At 40.1% G+C, this 14,525-nt stretch overlaps 1 protein-coding gene across 2 annotated transcripts in view; it reads right to left on the bottom strand.

Annotated features, from left to right (window-relative positions):
* The window catches only part of galnt2 (UDP-N-acetyl-alpha-D-galactosamine:polypeptide N-acetylgalactosaminyltransferase 2), a 118,702-nt gene that overhangs the window by 84,639 nt on the left and 19,538 nt on the right, over positions 1-14,525 (bottom strand). For both annotated transcript variants that reach the window (XR_006309879.1, XM_043680988.1), the window contains exon 2: positions 11,147-11,240. Coding sequence is in view for 1 of the 2 variants with exons in the window: in XM_043680988.1 (XP_043536923.1) it covers positions 11,147-11,240 (94 nt within the window). In the remaining variant the exon portion in view is untranslated. The remainder of the gene's footprint in view (positions 1-11,146; positions 11,241-14,525) is intronic.

Raw genomic sequence — 14,525 nt, 5'->3', positions numbered from 1 at the left:
CTCCTTCACCACTGGAAAACCTGCTATCATAGCAAGGCCACATCTTCTCTTTGGAAAAGGAAAACACAGAGTATCCCCCACCCCTGCTTGAGTACTGAGGGTTAGTGAGCTCATTTATACCACTATGCAAGGCAAAGGGCAATTGCCAGCTTTGTCATTGAAGGAGACCAACGCAAAGAAGTTCAAAGTTACCTTTACAGCCACTGAGGCTGCAATTCCTGCTACAATGGGTCGCAAATTTCATTGAAAATCTCTTGCGTGAAATGAGGTTATGTCACCATTTTCTTGCTGAGGTGAGTCAAAAATTAATTCCTGAAGACTGGGTAACTGAATAGGAAGGGTTTGGAGGGATATGGGCTGGGTGCTGGCAGGTGGGGCTAGATTGGGTTGGGATATCTGGTCGGCATGGATGAGTTGGACCAAAGGGTCTGTTTCCGTGCTGTGCACCTCTATGACTCTATGTTAGCCAAAAGATAAAGACAAATACAAATAGGGACAAATACTTTATGACTCTGGTGGACATGGCATCTTCCTTCCTCCCACTTTAACCAAACCATTCTTCTCAATGTCATTTTTGTTCTTTCTGCCTGACAGCAGGATATAAAAACCACAGCCACCGCAAGAGAGTAAGTGGTCTGAGCAAAACCCTGGAAGGAAGAACCAAGGCCTTCATGATATGCCACAACACTTCAGCAACTTTAACCAACAGTACAAAGCATGTTTTACTATCTCGGCAATGGTCAACTAAAGCTTATTCATGTAAACTGTTAACATATGATAAATTAGGTCAGCGTAAGTCAGTGATAGGGAAATGGTGGCTTGATTCAGCCACAGAGTTTTTGGATGACTTCCTGTTTAGAGGTTAGAAATGTTGGAGACTAACCATGAGTGTGTGAGAGTAATTGAATCTAGTTAACAAAGGCACGGATGAAGCAAAGACAAACAATTCAGCAACTAACCCAAACGCAGATAACACTTTACGAAATAGGAACAGGAGTAGGCTGCTCAGCCCTTGAGCCTGTTACGCTGTTAAATAGGATAATGGTTGATCCAATATTCCTCACATCTACTTTCTTGCTTTTTCCTCCTAGCCCTTGATTACCCTGCTTATTGAGAATCTATCCACGTCAGCCTTTTGCAGCTCTTGTGGTGCAGTGTTTGAGTGAAGAAGCCCAGTTCAAGTCAATGTGAGCAATAACATGTCTAAACAGGTTGGTTAGAAAGTAGTTTTTGTAAACATACACAAGGACTCTGCTCCCACAACTCTTTGTGGCAAGGAATTCGAAAGACTCTCAACCCTCTGAGAAAAGAAATTCTTTCTCACTTCAGACTTAAATCGGAATCTCTTTATTCTGAGACTATGCTTTCAGATCCCAGACTCTCCCATGAAGGGAAACATCCTCTCAGCATTTACCTGTCAAGCCCCCTAAGAATCCTACATGTTTCAATGACATTCCCTCTCGTTCATCTAAACCTTAGTGAAAAGAGTCCCAACCTATTTAGCCTTTGCTTATAAGACAATCCCTTCATATCAAGGATCATCCGACAGCAACTTTTCTGAACAGCCTGAGATGGTGATCCACACTGATGGGGGTGTCCATTCTGTTGCTGAATGTATGCTCAGCTATAACATAGAAGAATACAACGAAGTACAGGCCCTTTGGCCCTCGATGTTGCGCCGATCCAAGCCCACCTAACCTATACTAACCCTCTATCCTCCATATACCTATCCAATGCCCGCTTAAATGCCCATAAAGAGGGAGAGTCCACCACTGCTACTGGCAGGGCATTCCATGAACTTACGACTCGCTGAGTGAAGAACCTACCCCTAACTTCAGTCCTATATCTACCCCCCCCCTTAATTTAAAGCTATGCCCCCTTGTAATACCCAACTCCATACGCGGGAAAAGGTTCACACTGTCAACCCTATCTAACCCCCTAATCATCTTGTACACCTCAATCAAGTCACCCCTAAACCTTCTTTTCTCTAATGAAAACAGCCCCAAGTGTCTCAGTCTTTCCTCATACGATCTTCCTTCCATACCAGGCAACATCCTGGTAAACCTCCTCTGCACCCGTTCCAGTGCCTCCACATCCTTCCTATAGTATGGTGACCAAAACTGCACACAATATTCCAGATGCGGCCGCACCAGAGTCTTATACAACTGCATCATGACCTCAGGACTCCGGAACTCAATTCCTCTACCAATAAAAGCCAGTACGCCATATGCCTTCCTCACCGCACTATTTACCTGGGTGGCAACTTTCAGAGATCTGTGTACATGGACACCAAGATCCCTCTGCTCATCCACACTACCAAGTATCCGACCATTAGCCCAGTACCCCATCTTTTTGTTATTCTTCCCAAAGTGAATCACCTCACACTTATCTAAATTGAATTCCATTTGCCACCTTTCTGCCCAGCTCTGCAGCTTCTCTATATCCTGCTGTAACCTGCCACATCCTTCCTCACTGTCAACAACTCCTCCTCCTTATGTGGGGTTAACAGTGGGCGCTAACTATTAACTGTGAGGTGAAAAACTGGTAGTGCTGGCACCACATAAGCATTATAAGAAAATACAGACAATATGTAATCGATTTCATGCCGTGAGTTTTAAAGAAAGTCATAGAGATGTACAGCATGGAAACACACCCTTTGGTCCAACTCGTCCATGCTGACCAGATATCCCAACCCAGCACCTGGCCCATATCCCTAGTAACCCTTTTGTCCTTAATGGGTTTGTAAAAACCCTTTGGATTCTCCTTAATTCTATTTGCCAAAGCTATCTAATGGCCCCTTTTTGCCCTGCTGATTTCTCTCTCAAGTATACTCCTACTGCCTTTATACTCTAAGGATTCACTCAATCTATCTTGTCTGTATCTGACATATGCTTCCTTCTTTTTCTTAATCAAAACCTCAATTTCTTTAGTCATCCAGCATTCCCTATACCTACCAGCCTTTCCTTTCACCCTGACAGGAATATACTTTATCTGGATTCTCATTATCTCATTTCTGAAGGCTTCCCATTTTCCAGCTGTCCCTTTACCTGCGAACATCTGCTTCCAATCAGCTTTCGAAAGTTCTTGCCTAATACAGTCAAAATTGGCCTTTCTCCAATTTAGAACTTCAACTTTTAGATCCGGTATATCTTTTTCCATCACGATTTTAAATTGAATAGAATTATGGTCACCGGCCCTAAAGTGCTCCCCCACTGACACCTCAGTCACCTGCCCTGCCTTATTTCCCAAGAGTAGGTCTGATTTTGCACCTTCTCTAATAGGTACATCCACATACTGAATCAGAAATTTGTATTGTATACACTTAACAAATTCCTTTCCATCTAAACCCTTAACACTATGGCAGTCCCAGTCTATGTTTGAAAAGTTAAAATCCCCTATCATAACCACTCTATTATTCTTAGAGATAACTGACATCTCCTTATAAATTTGTTTCTCAATTTCCCTCCGACTATTCGGGGGTCTATAATACAATCCCAATAAGGTGATCGTCCCTTTCTTATTTCTCAGTTCCACCCAAATAACGTCCCTGGATGAATTTCTGGGAATATCCTTCCTCAGTCCTTATCAAAAACGCCACTCCCTCTCCTCTCTTGCCTCCCTTTCTATCCTTCAAGACTTGCATTTTCGTAGCAACGCTCAATCTCAAAACATCGTAAAGTGCTTTCCAGTCAATATATACTTCTTAATGTGTAGACACTTAAAATGTAGAAAGTGCAAAATGCAAAATGTACACAGCAAGCTCCCACAAATAGCAAATAATCTGTTTTAATGATGCTTGGAATGTTGAGAATAAATATTGCCCAGGAAGCAGGGAGAACACCCTTTGTCTTCCTCTAATAGTATCTATTCCCATCCGTCTGAGAAAGCAGACAGGATCTTAGTATAACATTCAACTCAAACTCTCAACTTTCTGACTAGAGACAAATGTGATACCACGCTGACACAATCAGTGGGTGGGTAAATAGCCAATAGCAGCCAACCACCATAGAACACAGTACAGACGCTCAACAATTTATTCAATTGGCCATTAAAAGTTTTCATGGAAACTTTTGTAAGATAAATATCCATATAGCAATGACATCCAAAGAAGTTTTAATACAGTACAAATCATGTCCCAATGTAGAAGTTCCTAGACTTTCTCTGATTTGCTAATGTTTGTTTTATATCTATCATCCACACGTTGCATGCACCATGTAATAAAAAATTATGATAAGCAACTTCATGAAAGCAATTCTGTTGTGTAAAAGATACCAATTTTAGTGAGGTCATATACGATGTCCTACATTCAGATGGTTAAATGTTGCCTATCAGCTTATGCTGCACTTAAGCAGCAAACAGCTCTTGTAATTAATGTTCCCAATGTCTGTTTCTGCATTGTGCCTAACAAAGACAAAGGCAATGAAGTCACCACCACTGTTGGCTGATTCAATCATTTTGGAACTGCAGTTTTGCTTCATTGTTTTGCAGGACATTTTATAATTACCAATAAGTAAGAACAGGTCCTGCTTCAATCACCAACACAGATGCTGACACAACCTCACTAGTTGCATCCTGTCAATTCGAGCACATGTCCATTATGTCTACTCTGTCTCCTGTTGTTCCTAACTAGTTTGATAATTTACCTCCAGTTTCACAAGCTAATAATCTCCACTGTGAATGAAACTTTATGAAATGTTTTCTGGAAGACCAAGGAAATATTACAAGACTTGTATTTGCTTGATACATTTCACAGCCTCCAAATGTTCCAAAGTACATTATAACCAATGAAGTACTTTTCAAAACGTAGTTATTTAAGAACATAAGAAACATGACAGTGAATTTGCGCACAAGCCCCCACAATCAGCAATATGATTAGGACCAAATAAAGAGGTGAAGGTGACTGGATTTGAAACATTAATTCTACTTTTCTTCCAGAGATGCTGCCAGGCTTGCTGAGTTTCTCCAGTATTTTCTGTTTTTATAGCAGAGATAATTCCCCTGCTCTTCTTCATATATAGTGCCATGGGATCTTTGGTTTAATGGATCATCCAAATAATTAATTCTCAGACTTTCCCCTATACTGTACATTATTTTAATTATCTGTTCAAAAGTTTAAATGCGATAATTATGTATGATGCAATCTTTACACATGCATCCTCACTGCTCAAAACTGTTTAGTGACTTCATTCTTTGTAGCTATTTCTCAACAACAGATGTTACGCCAATTTGCTCATCATTCTTAAATACTGCAGTGACATGCACAATTTTCTAATTTAAAGAAATAGTTCCTGAATGAAGAGAACTTTTGGATTATCATAATCAGGGCATTTTCAATGGTCTCACTTACTTCCTTAAAAATCCTGGAATGGAAATCATCTGGTCCTTGAGATTTAACAGTTTTTAATGCTTTTATCTACTTTATTACTGTTATTTTACTTCCGTTAATTTTGCTAAGTCCCTGTCCAATATTAATTTCCTTGGAATGTCAAACATACAGATCACTTTTTCCGCTGACACTACTGATGTAAAGTAAAAATGCATCAGCCATTTCTTTAGGTTCACTAACAATATCAGTGCTAACACTTTTCATTATCCTGACAACCCTCTTTTTCTTAACATAATCATAAAAACTATTGTGTTTATTTTAATATCTCTTATTTATTTCTTTTCACAAGTCCTTTATGTAGCTTTTACCACTAGCTTTGTCACCATTTAATATCTATTGTATCACACTCATTCTCATGCTTCTGTGCTATTTTCTGTATTTTTGTATTCTTCAGCTTGCTTCATGTTGCTTTTTACTTCTTTAGTGATTGATTCTGCTTTTTGGCAAGGGAAGGTCTTATCCCTTAACGTTATGAGTTTAGAGTTATAGAGTTATAGAGATGTACTGCACAGAAACAGACCCTTTGGTTCAACTCATCCATGCCAAACAGATATCCCAACCTAATCTAGTCCCATTTGCTAGCACTTGGCCTCTAAACCCCTCCTATTCATATATCCATCCAAATGCTTTTTAAATGTTGTAATAGTACCAGCCTCCACCACTTCCTCTGGTAGCTCATTTTATACATACATCACCCTCTGCGTGAAAAAGTTGCCCCTTATATACCTTTGAAGTTTGTCCCCTCTAAACCTAAACCTATGCCCCCTAGTTCTGGACTCCCCCATCCCAGGGAAAAGATCTTGTCTGTTTACCCTATCCATGCTCCTCATGATTTTATAAACCTATGAGGTCACCCCTTAGTCTCTGACACTTTAGGGAAAACAGCCCCAGCCTATTCAGCCTCTCCCTGTAGCTCAAATCCTCCAACACTGGCAGCATCCTTGCAAATCTTTTCTGAACCCTTTCAAATTTCATAACATCCTTTCGATAGGAGGGAGACCAGAATTGCACATAATATTCCAAAAGTGGCCTAACTAATGTCCTATACAGGCACATGACCTCCCAACTCCTATATTCAATGCTCTGTCCAAAAAAAATACCAAATGCCTTCTTCACTATCATATCTACCTGCCATTCCAGTTTCAAGGAAGGACCGGCACAGTGGCTCAGTGGTTAGCACTGCTGGCTCACAGCACCAAGGTCCCAGGTTCGATTCCAACCTCAGGTGACTGCCTGGTTGGAGTTTGCTCATTCTCCCAATGTCTGCGTGGGTTTCCTCCAGGTGCTTTGGTTTCCTCCCACACTCCAAAGATGTGCAGGTTAGGTGAATTGGCCATGCTAAATTACCCATAGTGCTAGGTATATTAGTCAGAGGGAAATGGGTCTGGGTGGGCTACTCTGCGGAGGGTCGGTGCGGACTGGTTGGGCCGAAGGGTCTGTTTCCACACTGTAGGGAATCCAATCTAATCTAATCTAAACTATGAACGTGGACTCCACGATCTCTTTGTTCAGCAACACTAGCCAGGACCTTATCATTAAATGTATAAGTCCTGCCCTGATTTGCCTTTCTAAAATGTAGTACCTCACATTTATCTAAATTAAACTCCATTTGCCACTCCTCAGCCCATTGGCCCATTTGATCAAGATCATATTGTACACTGAGGTAACCTTCTTCGCTGTTCACTACACCTCCAATTTTGGTGTCACCTGCAAACTTATTAACTATATGTCCTATGTTCACATTCAAATCATTAATATAAATGACAAAAAGTAGTGGACACAGCACTGATCCTTGTGGCACACCACTGGTCTCAGGTCTTCAGTCTGAACAGCAACCCTCCACCACCACCCTCTGTCTTCCACCTTCAAGCCAGTTCTCTATCCAAATGGCTAGTTATCCTTGTATTCCACGAGATCGAACCTTGCTAACCCATCTACCAATGAGGAACCTTGTAAAACGCCTTGCTGAAGTCCATTTAGATCATGTCTCGTGCTCTGGCCTCATCAATCCTCTTTGTTACATCTTCAAAAGACTCAATCAAGTTCATAAGACATGATTTCCCACACACAAAGCCATGTTGACTATCCCTAATCAGTCCTTGCCTTTCCAAATGCCTGTAAATTCTATTCCTCAGGATTCCCTCCAACAACTTGCCAATGTTAAAAATGTGTTGCTGCAAAAGCGCAGGTCAGGCAGCATCCAGGGAACAGGAGAATTGACGTTTCGGGCATAAGCCCTTCTTCAGGAAGAAGGGCTTATGCCCGAAACGTCGATTCTCCTGTTCCCTGGATGCTGCCTGACCTGCTGCGCTTTTCCAGCAACACATTTTCAGCTCTGATCTCCAGCATCTGCAGACCTCACTTTCTCCACCGCCAATGTTAGCCTCACCAGTCTACAATTCCCTGGCTTTTCCTTACCACCTTTCTTAAATAGTGGCACCATGTTTCCAAAACAATTTATAAAACAGGAATTGCTGCTCCTGGAATTCGAGGAAGTCACCTTCATCACCTAAAAATCCTCGAAAAAAGGAGCAGCTCTAACAGTCACATTTTTTTGTTCTGTAGTGCATTGAATTCTTTTTTGAACACTCGCCAGTGAACTTCCAACATTTTACCCATTACTAGGTGAATCCACTAGGTGGATAACTTCTGCTCAATCGGTGAAGTAAGCCCTTCCCAACGCTAGAATCATACAACCTACTTAACATCTCCCCTTTTTTAGATGCAAGTATAGGCAGGACTAGGTTAATGAACACAGCAGAACGGGCAATCTGATGTGTATTTATTTCAATGCATGGAGTATAATGCTTAAGGCAGATGAGTTTACAGCCTGGATTAGTACATGGAACTACGATATTGTAACCATTGCAGAACCTTGGTTGAGAAAAGTACAGGACTGACATCTCAATGTTCCAGTCTTGAGATGCTTCAGGCAAAATAGAGAGGGACGCAAGAGGATTTGGACAGTTGCATTCCTGATTAAGGAAAATGTCACAGCTGTACTAAATCAGGACATGTTGGGGGCTCATGCAAGCAAGGCATACAGGTAGAACTCAGGAATAGGAAAGGTGCAATCACTATGATGATGCTATATATGGGCATGTGGGACGTGGGGTAAGGACATGGGAAAAGTTGCTCAGGATCTATTTATTTGTAATACCTGTAAATCATAACTCTTGTAACATATAGAAACCTGGTTAGTACTTTGTGCTAACCTAGGTTTTAAAAGACAGGTATGTTGGGGAATTTTGCATACTTTAATAAAATGCATTAACTTCTGTGTAGACTCCAGGAATAGTGGGGTTTTATTTCCAGTGTGCTACCCAGTGACAGATGTCAATTATTATTTGATTAATTTATTGCAATTAAATATGTAATTTTGTTTAGGAAAATTCAAAAGTAAGGCCCCAGTTTGCAAACTTTGTCTCAGATAAACTGGAAGTAACCGCTACACAAAAGCTCTCAGTGACAAGTGCTATTTGTCACCCTAGATTGTAAGCACTTCATTACGGATTCCCGTAAATAGAACTCCTGGTTTAGTTTCTTTAATTGTCAGCAAACAATAAAAGGCCAATTTGCCAAGGAGAACTGAAGGAGGTAATGATCAATGAAACATTCGTAATTACTGATCCAATCTGCGCACAAGTAAAGTACAAGCTTCAGTTTCGCAACAGATTTCCTGCAATTGTTCCATTTACAGGAGATCAATATTTGTCTTTTCTTTGGATTCACTGTACTTGATGGCATTTGGAGAGTGGGGAGGGAATTATACTCCATGCATTGAAATAAATACACATCAGATTGCCCGTTCTGCTGTGTTCATTAACCTAGTCCTGCCTATACTTGCATCTAATAGTGCATCTAATAGTGTTTCCATATTTTAGTTGAGCATTTGTGAAATTGGATGACTTGTGGATTTCCTGAATATCACTAAGAGTTTTTGTATCATACAATTCTCATTTTGCTTTGGAGAGTGGGGAGGGATGAAATACTTGCCAGTATCAAATTCCATTTAATAGAGATAAAATTCTCTCAAAGGAATTAAGTATTTCACAAACCTGCCATACTACATTTAAGATTTACCTAAAATGTAATTGTCTGAATTTTAAAAAAGTAGGGATAAAAAAGGGTAAAAACAAAAGAAAAAAAAACTATTAATCTTACAATTTACAGCAAGAGAACATGAAAAAAAAATGACACAGAGTGGGAAACACATGATAAAGGCACTACAATGAGAACAACAGAGACCAATCACTTGGGGGGTTAAAACACCAAGGACCAAATCATTCAGAAAGGACAAAATAAATGGAAGGAGAACAAGGCGAGAAAATAACTTTGCAATCACAAAGAGATATTATGTGACAAGTGCATTGACTAATGCACTCCAGTGTGAACTGGAGTAATATGAAATATTAACAATTAATGAATATTTACATAAAATAGAAAAATGACGCATTAATCTACCCAAAACATACAAACAAAAATTCCATCCATTTTAAGAACACAGGCTTAGGAGAACGTCATTCAGTCTGTCAAGATTATTCGCCATTCAATTAGATCATGGCTGATCATCTACCTCAATACCAATTTCCTGCTCCATCACCATATCCCTTGGATGTCATGGTCACTATTTTCTGAATACAATCTTTAAATATGTACTCAAACCATAGTATTCAAATCGTAATCTGTTCTGCAAACAATCTAAACTATTCAATTACTGTTACTTGAGCTCAAACTGACCACAGTCAAATGTGTGGAGCATACCATCTGTCCATCAAAGATAGTCATAACCATTATATCCAAACATCAATTGCATTCAGGCAAATGTGAGTTTGCTTGTTAAGGAGGCTTTAAAACACCTCTGCAAATATGGTAAAATAAATGCAGTCTAGGACTTGACTGAGTGCTGGTAAGTCACCTTCTTCAATTGTTGCAATCCATGTAGTGCATATAAGGACACATTGCTTTTAGGAAGAGTGCTCAGGCCTTTGGATCAAGTAAAGGAACAGCTATTATGGTGTGTAGTTTGAAGGGGAATGTCCAGGTGCAAGTCACAGGTATGGAAGGCATTGTCAAAGGAGGTTTAATGAGTTGCTGCAATACACTTTCCAAATGGTTCGCACTGCTCCCACTATATGTGGACGGAGTATACTGAAGGTGGTGGATAGGGTGTCAAACAAGGGGATTACTTTGACCTAGGTGATGTTGAGCGTTTTGAGTGTTGTTGGAGCTGTACTCATCCAGGCAAGTGGACAGCATTCCATCACATTCATTATTGATGAATTGGGAATTACAGACAAGCTGTGTTGAGGGTAGGTGATGTATGAAGATGATTTATTTGCCACAGTCTCTGAACTGCTCTTATAGTGTCAGTATTTGCACGTTGAATCCACTTAAACTTTTGATCAATGGTGTTACACACAGCAACACATTACTGTAATTTTTTCAGGAGCCACAAATGGTGCTGACTACTATGCAATGGTCAGCCAACAACTCCATTTCTGATTTTATGGTTGAAGATCATTGATGGTTGCTGAAAATGGTTTGGCCTATGACGCTATCCTAGGAAACTCCTGTGAACCCAAGTCAATTAATAACTAACATTTTGGAGAAGCCTTTGTGTTCATCCCGAAAACTCACTCCATGGAACCCTCTCCAAGATTTATTTATTAAAAAAGTCAACACAGGCAAAATGCATGTCTCCTCCACACCAGGTTTTCACCATCATATTGTTGTAGAGTTTCAGCTACTTTTACGTACCAGGTGGTAATGTCTCCATATTCTGTGCTTGTCCTTCTGCTTTATTGTTCTGACCATTCTTTCTCTTATCTGGATCTATAGAGTTCCACTCATCCTACAAAATAAAATCATGAACAGTGAGGGGACTGTAAAGGTAGCAGTATTACATTGTGCAAGCATCTAAAACACTCAATTTGAACATCAGTTCCACACTAAAATTATTTCCAGGTGCTCGTAAAAGCTTCAGAAATAGGGTCAGAAAACCATCTGGCTCCTCAAGCTTGCACCACCATTTCATATTAACATGGCTTATCTGCTCCTCATATCATTCTGAGAAATTAAAAATGTATCTAACTCAGCCTTCAATATACTCAACACTTGAGCATATACGATCTTTGGAGTGGAGAATTCTAAGTATAGAAATTTATCCTCATCTGTGTATAAAACAATTAGCCTCTCATGCTGAGACCATGTCTCAGAGCTCAAGATACAAGAGTATACCTGCCAGGTCAGCGGTTGGGGCCTCTGTTTGGAGAGACATGAGGGTCCAAAGGAAATGGGAGGAGGCGGGGTTGTTGAATTGATTGGGGAGAAAGAGGCTGAAAGAGATAAAGGAAGGAGGGCAGGCTGCAAGGGTGTAAGGGAGAAGGATATATTGCAAAGGTAATTGAAGGAAAGAGGATGACATGAAGAATAAAAGACACTGACAGAAGACAAAAAATGGAGTGAAGAAAGAGGCTGCAACAGGGAAGGGGGAGGATAACTCGACCTAATGGCCCACAATGGAGGGAGTGGCCGGAAACTGCAAAGAGTTTTATACCTCTCAACAAAGGTATACTCAACTAGCTAGGAGCCAGGAAAACCTAAGGCAATTAAATACTTGGAAATGAATGTGGAATTTCTATCTTAAGGCTACATATATTGAAGAGCTAACATATGAGCAAAATGTACCATGAAAATTGCATCAGGTTTTAAATTTACACCCGAGATTGAGATCCGAGGTACAGTAAAAAAGTTAGCATCTACCTTGTTAAAACCTTCCAGCTTTGTGCACATACAACAAAGGTATGGCCTTGCCAGTACGTTTTAGGATGCTGGCTTTGGTGTCTACATAAAGTCAGTTACTTTAAGAAGAAACATTTTTTGCTAACTTAAAGTGTTATCTTTAAATACTATGATGTTTGGGAAATTAATGCATGTGCCAAAAATAAAGAATAACAAAGGCTGTCAGGAGTGAGGAAGCTATGGTATAATAAACTGCACATTCTCCAGATGTGGTCTGACCAAGGTACGATACAGGTCATTCTCCTATAACATGCGTTTCGTCAACCCAATTTGGCTGTAATGCAATTGTTGAATTGGAGAACAGTTTTTAAAAAACACAAATTCAGGTTGGTTGTTATGCAATTCCTTCCCCAGTACTAGGTGTCGCAGTGCACAGAAGACTGGATGCTGTGTTTACATCACATGGTCAGTCAGCTTGCACTCTTTATGGTGAAGTGCTTCGTGAAAGGTACAGTGCTATACTCTGATTTTCGGTCATTTTTTTCCCTGATCTCCCAAGAATGTCGACAGGAAGCATCCAGGTGAAAACACTGCAGGTGGCGACTATAAAAGAAAGGCAGTAACACTTGAACAGAAGCTAGATGTAATAAAGCATTTTCAGTGTAATGAAAGAGAATGTGATATTGTTCGTGCAACAGGAATAAAGGAGTCTACGCTACACACCATTAGAGACAATGCAGAAAGAATTAAAGCAAGCTGCATTAACCTCCTTAAAGTGTTACATTTATTGTATTATTTTATTAAAACGTATGACTTGAACATTTACTTAGACCATGCAATCGTTTGTGTTAGGCTAACTATCATTGTTTCAGTTTTTACTGATATTTTCAGTAGTTTGTCCCTAACTGTTTTTTCCACAGGCACCATTGTTTCTATCATGTGTTGGCAAGTCCGCGAGATCACGAATAAAGGAACTTGAGGAGATGGAACGGCCTCTAAGTGTGTGGATAGAAGATCAATCGAAAAACCACCTTTTTCACCACAAAACATGAAGGCTTATTAATTTATAAGGATCTAAGGAAAAAAGCTGAAAATCCTGCAGGTGTGCCTGCCTTCAGTGCTAGTAGTGCCTGGTTTTCTGGATTTAAGAGCCGCTATGCCTTTCCGAACGTAGGTTATGTGGCAAACCTGCCAGTGCAGACAAGGAGCTTATGCTGTCATTTCCTCCCCGGTGAAAAAAATTGATTGAGGAAGAAGGCTATATCTTAGAACAAATCTTCAATTTGGACACGAAAGGTTTATACTGGAAGCAAATGCAATCCAGACCCTACATTTCGAAGAATGAAGCACAAGCTCCAGGATTTAAGGTCGTAAAGGATCGTATGACTAGGTTGCTGGATGCCAAAGATAATGGAGACTTAAAGCTTAGGCCTATGTTGGGGTACCACTCTGCCAACCAGCAAGCCTTGAAAGGTCACCATAATTCCAACCTAGATGTTTACTTCAGATCATGCAAAAGAATTTGGACAACAAGGCAAATGTTTTCTGACCTTATTATTGATATATGAAGATGTTTTTAGAAATTATGCAGAAGAAAAAAAATTTGGATTTCAAGATTCTCCTCATTCTAGAGGATGCACCAAGCCCTCCTCCCACCATTGGTGAGCTTTCTGAAAACATCAAAGTGCTATTTCTACCTTTGCACACAAAAACTCTCTCATTCAATCCATGGACCAGGGTAAAATAGCTTTTAAATCTTATAATTTAAGATGCACATTCAAGAAGCTGATTGCAGCAACTGAGGAGAATAATGAGGACAGAGTTCTTTAATTTTGGAAGAGTTTTACTATTAAGAATGCTCTTTACTCATTTGGAGGCCTGAAATGATGTCAGTAAGGACTGCTTGCATGCAGTTTGGCAGAAGCTTCTCCCTGATTATCTTCATGATTTTAAAAGTATTGAACCATCAGAGGCACTTCCAGCAATCAAAAATACATTGTATCATTCTTGCCAAGCAAGTAGGATTTGAAGAAGTGGAGACAGAGGAGATCGAGGAGCTGCTCGAGTCCCATTGTGAAGAATTCTCCATAGCTGATCTACAGTAGTTTGTTGCTGCGGGGGAAACTGAAGCTTGAAATGAAGACAATGAAGTCCAGGATGCAGCGCCATGAGAACATTTCATTTCTCTTTTGACTTCCATCCTGAGAGAAGTTGAGAAGCGCTTGCAGCTCTTAGAAGACAATGACTACATTGCAGAAAGCAGCAGGAATAACATTCATGGCATAAAGCCTTAGCTGGCACCCTGTGAACAGCTTCTTCATGAAAGAAGAAAGATTGCAAAGCAGCAAAAATGGATAACATTTTTGAGCCAACCCCCAAGAAACAGTCTGAGGAC

Source organism: Chiloscyllium plagiosum, chromosome 3 (assembly GCF_004010195.1).
Source record: "Chiloscyllium plagiosum isolate BGI_BamShark_2017 chromosome 3, ASM401019v2, whole genome shotgun sequence".
NCBI lineage: Eukaryota > Metazoa > Chordata > Chondrichthyes > Orectolobiformes > Hemiscylliidae > Chiloscyllium > Chiloscyllium plagiosum.
This window is presented reverse-complemented; position numbering and strand designations above follow the sequence as displayed.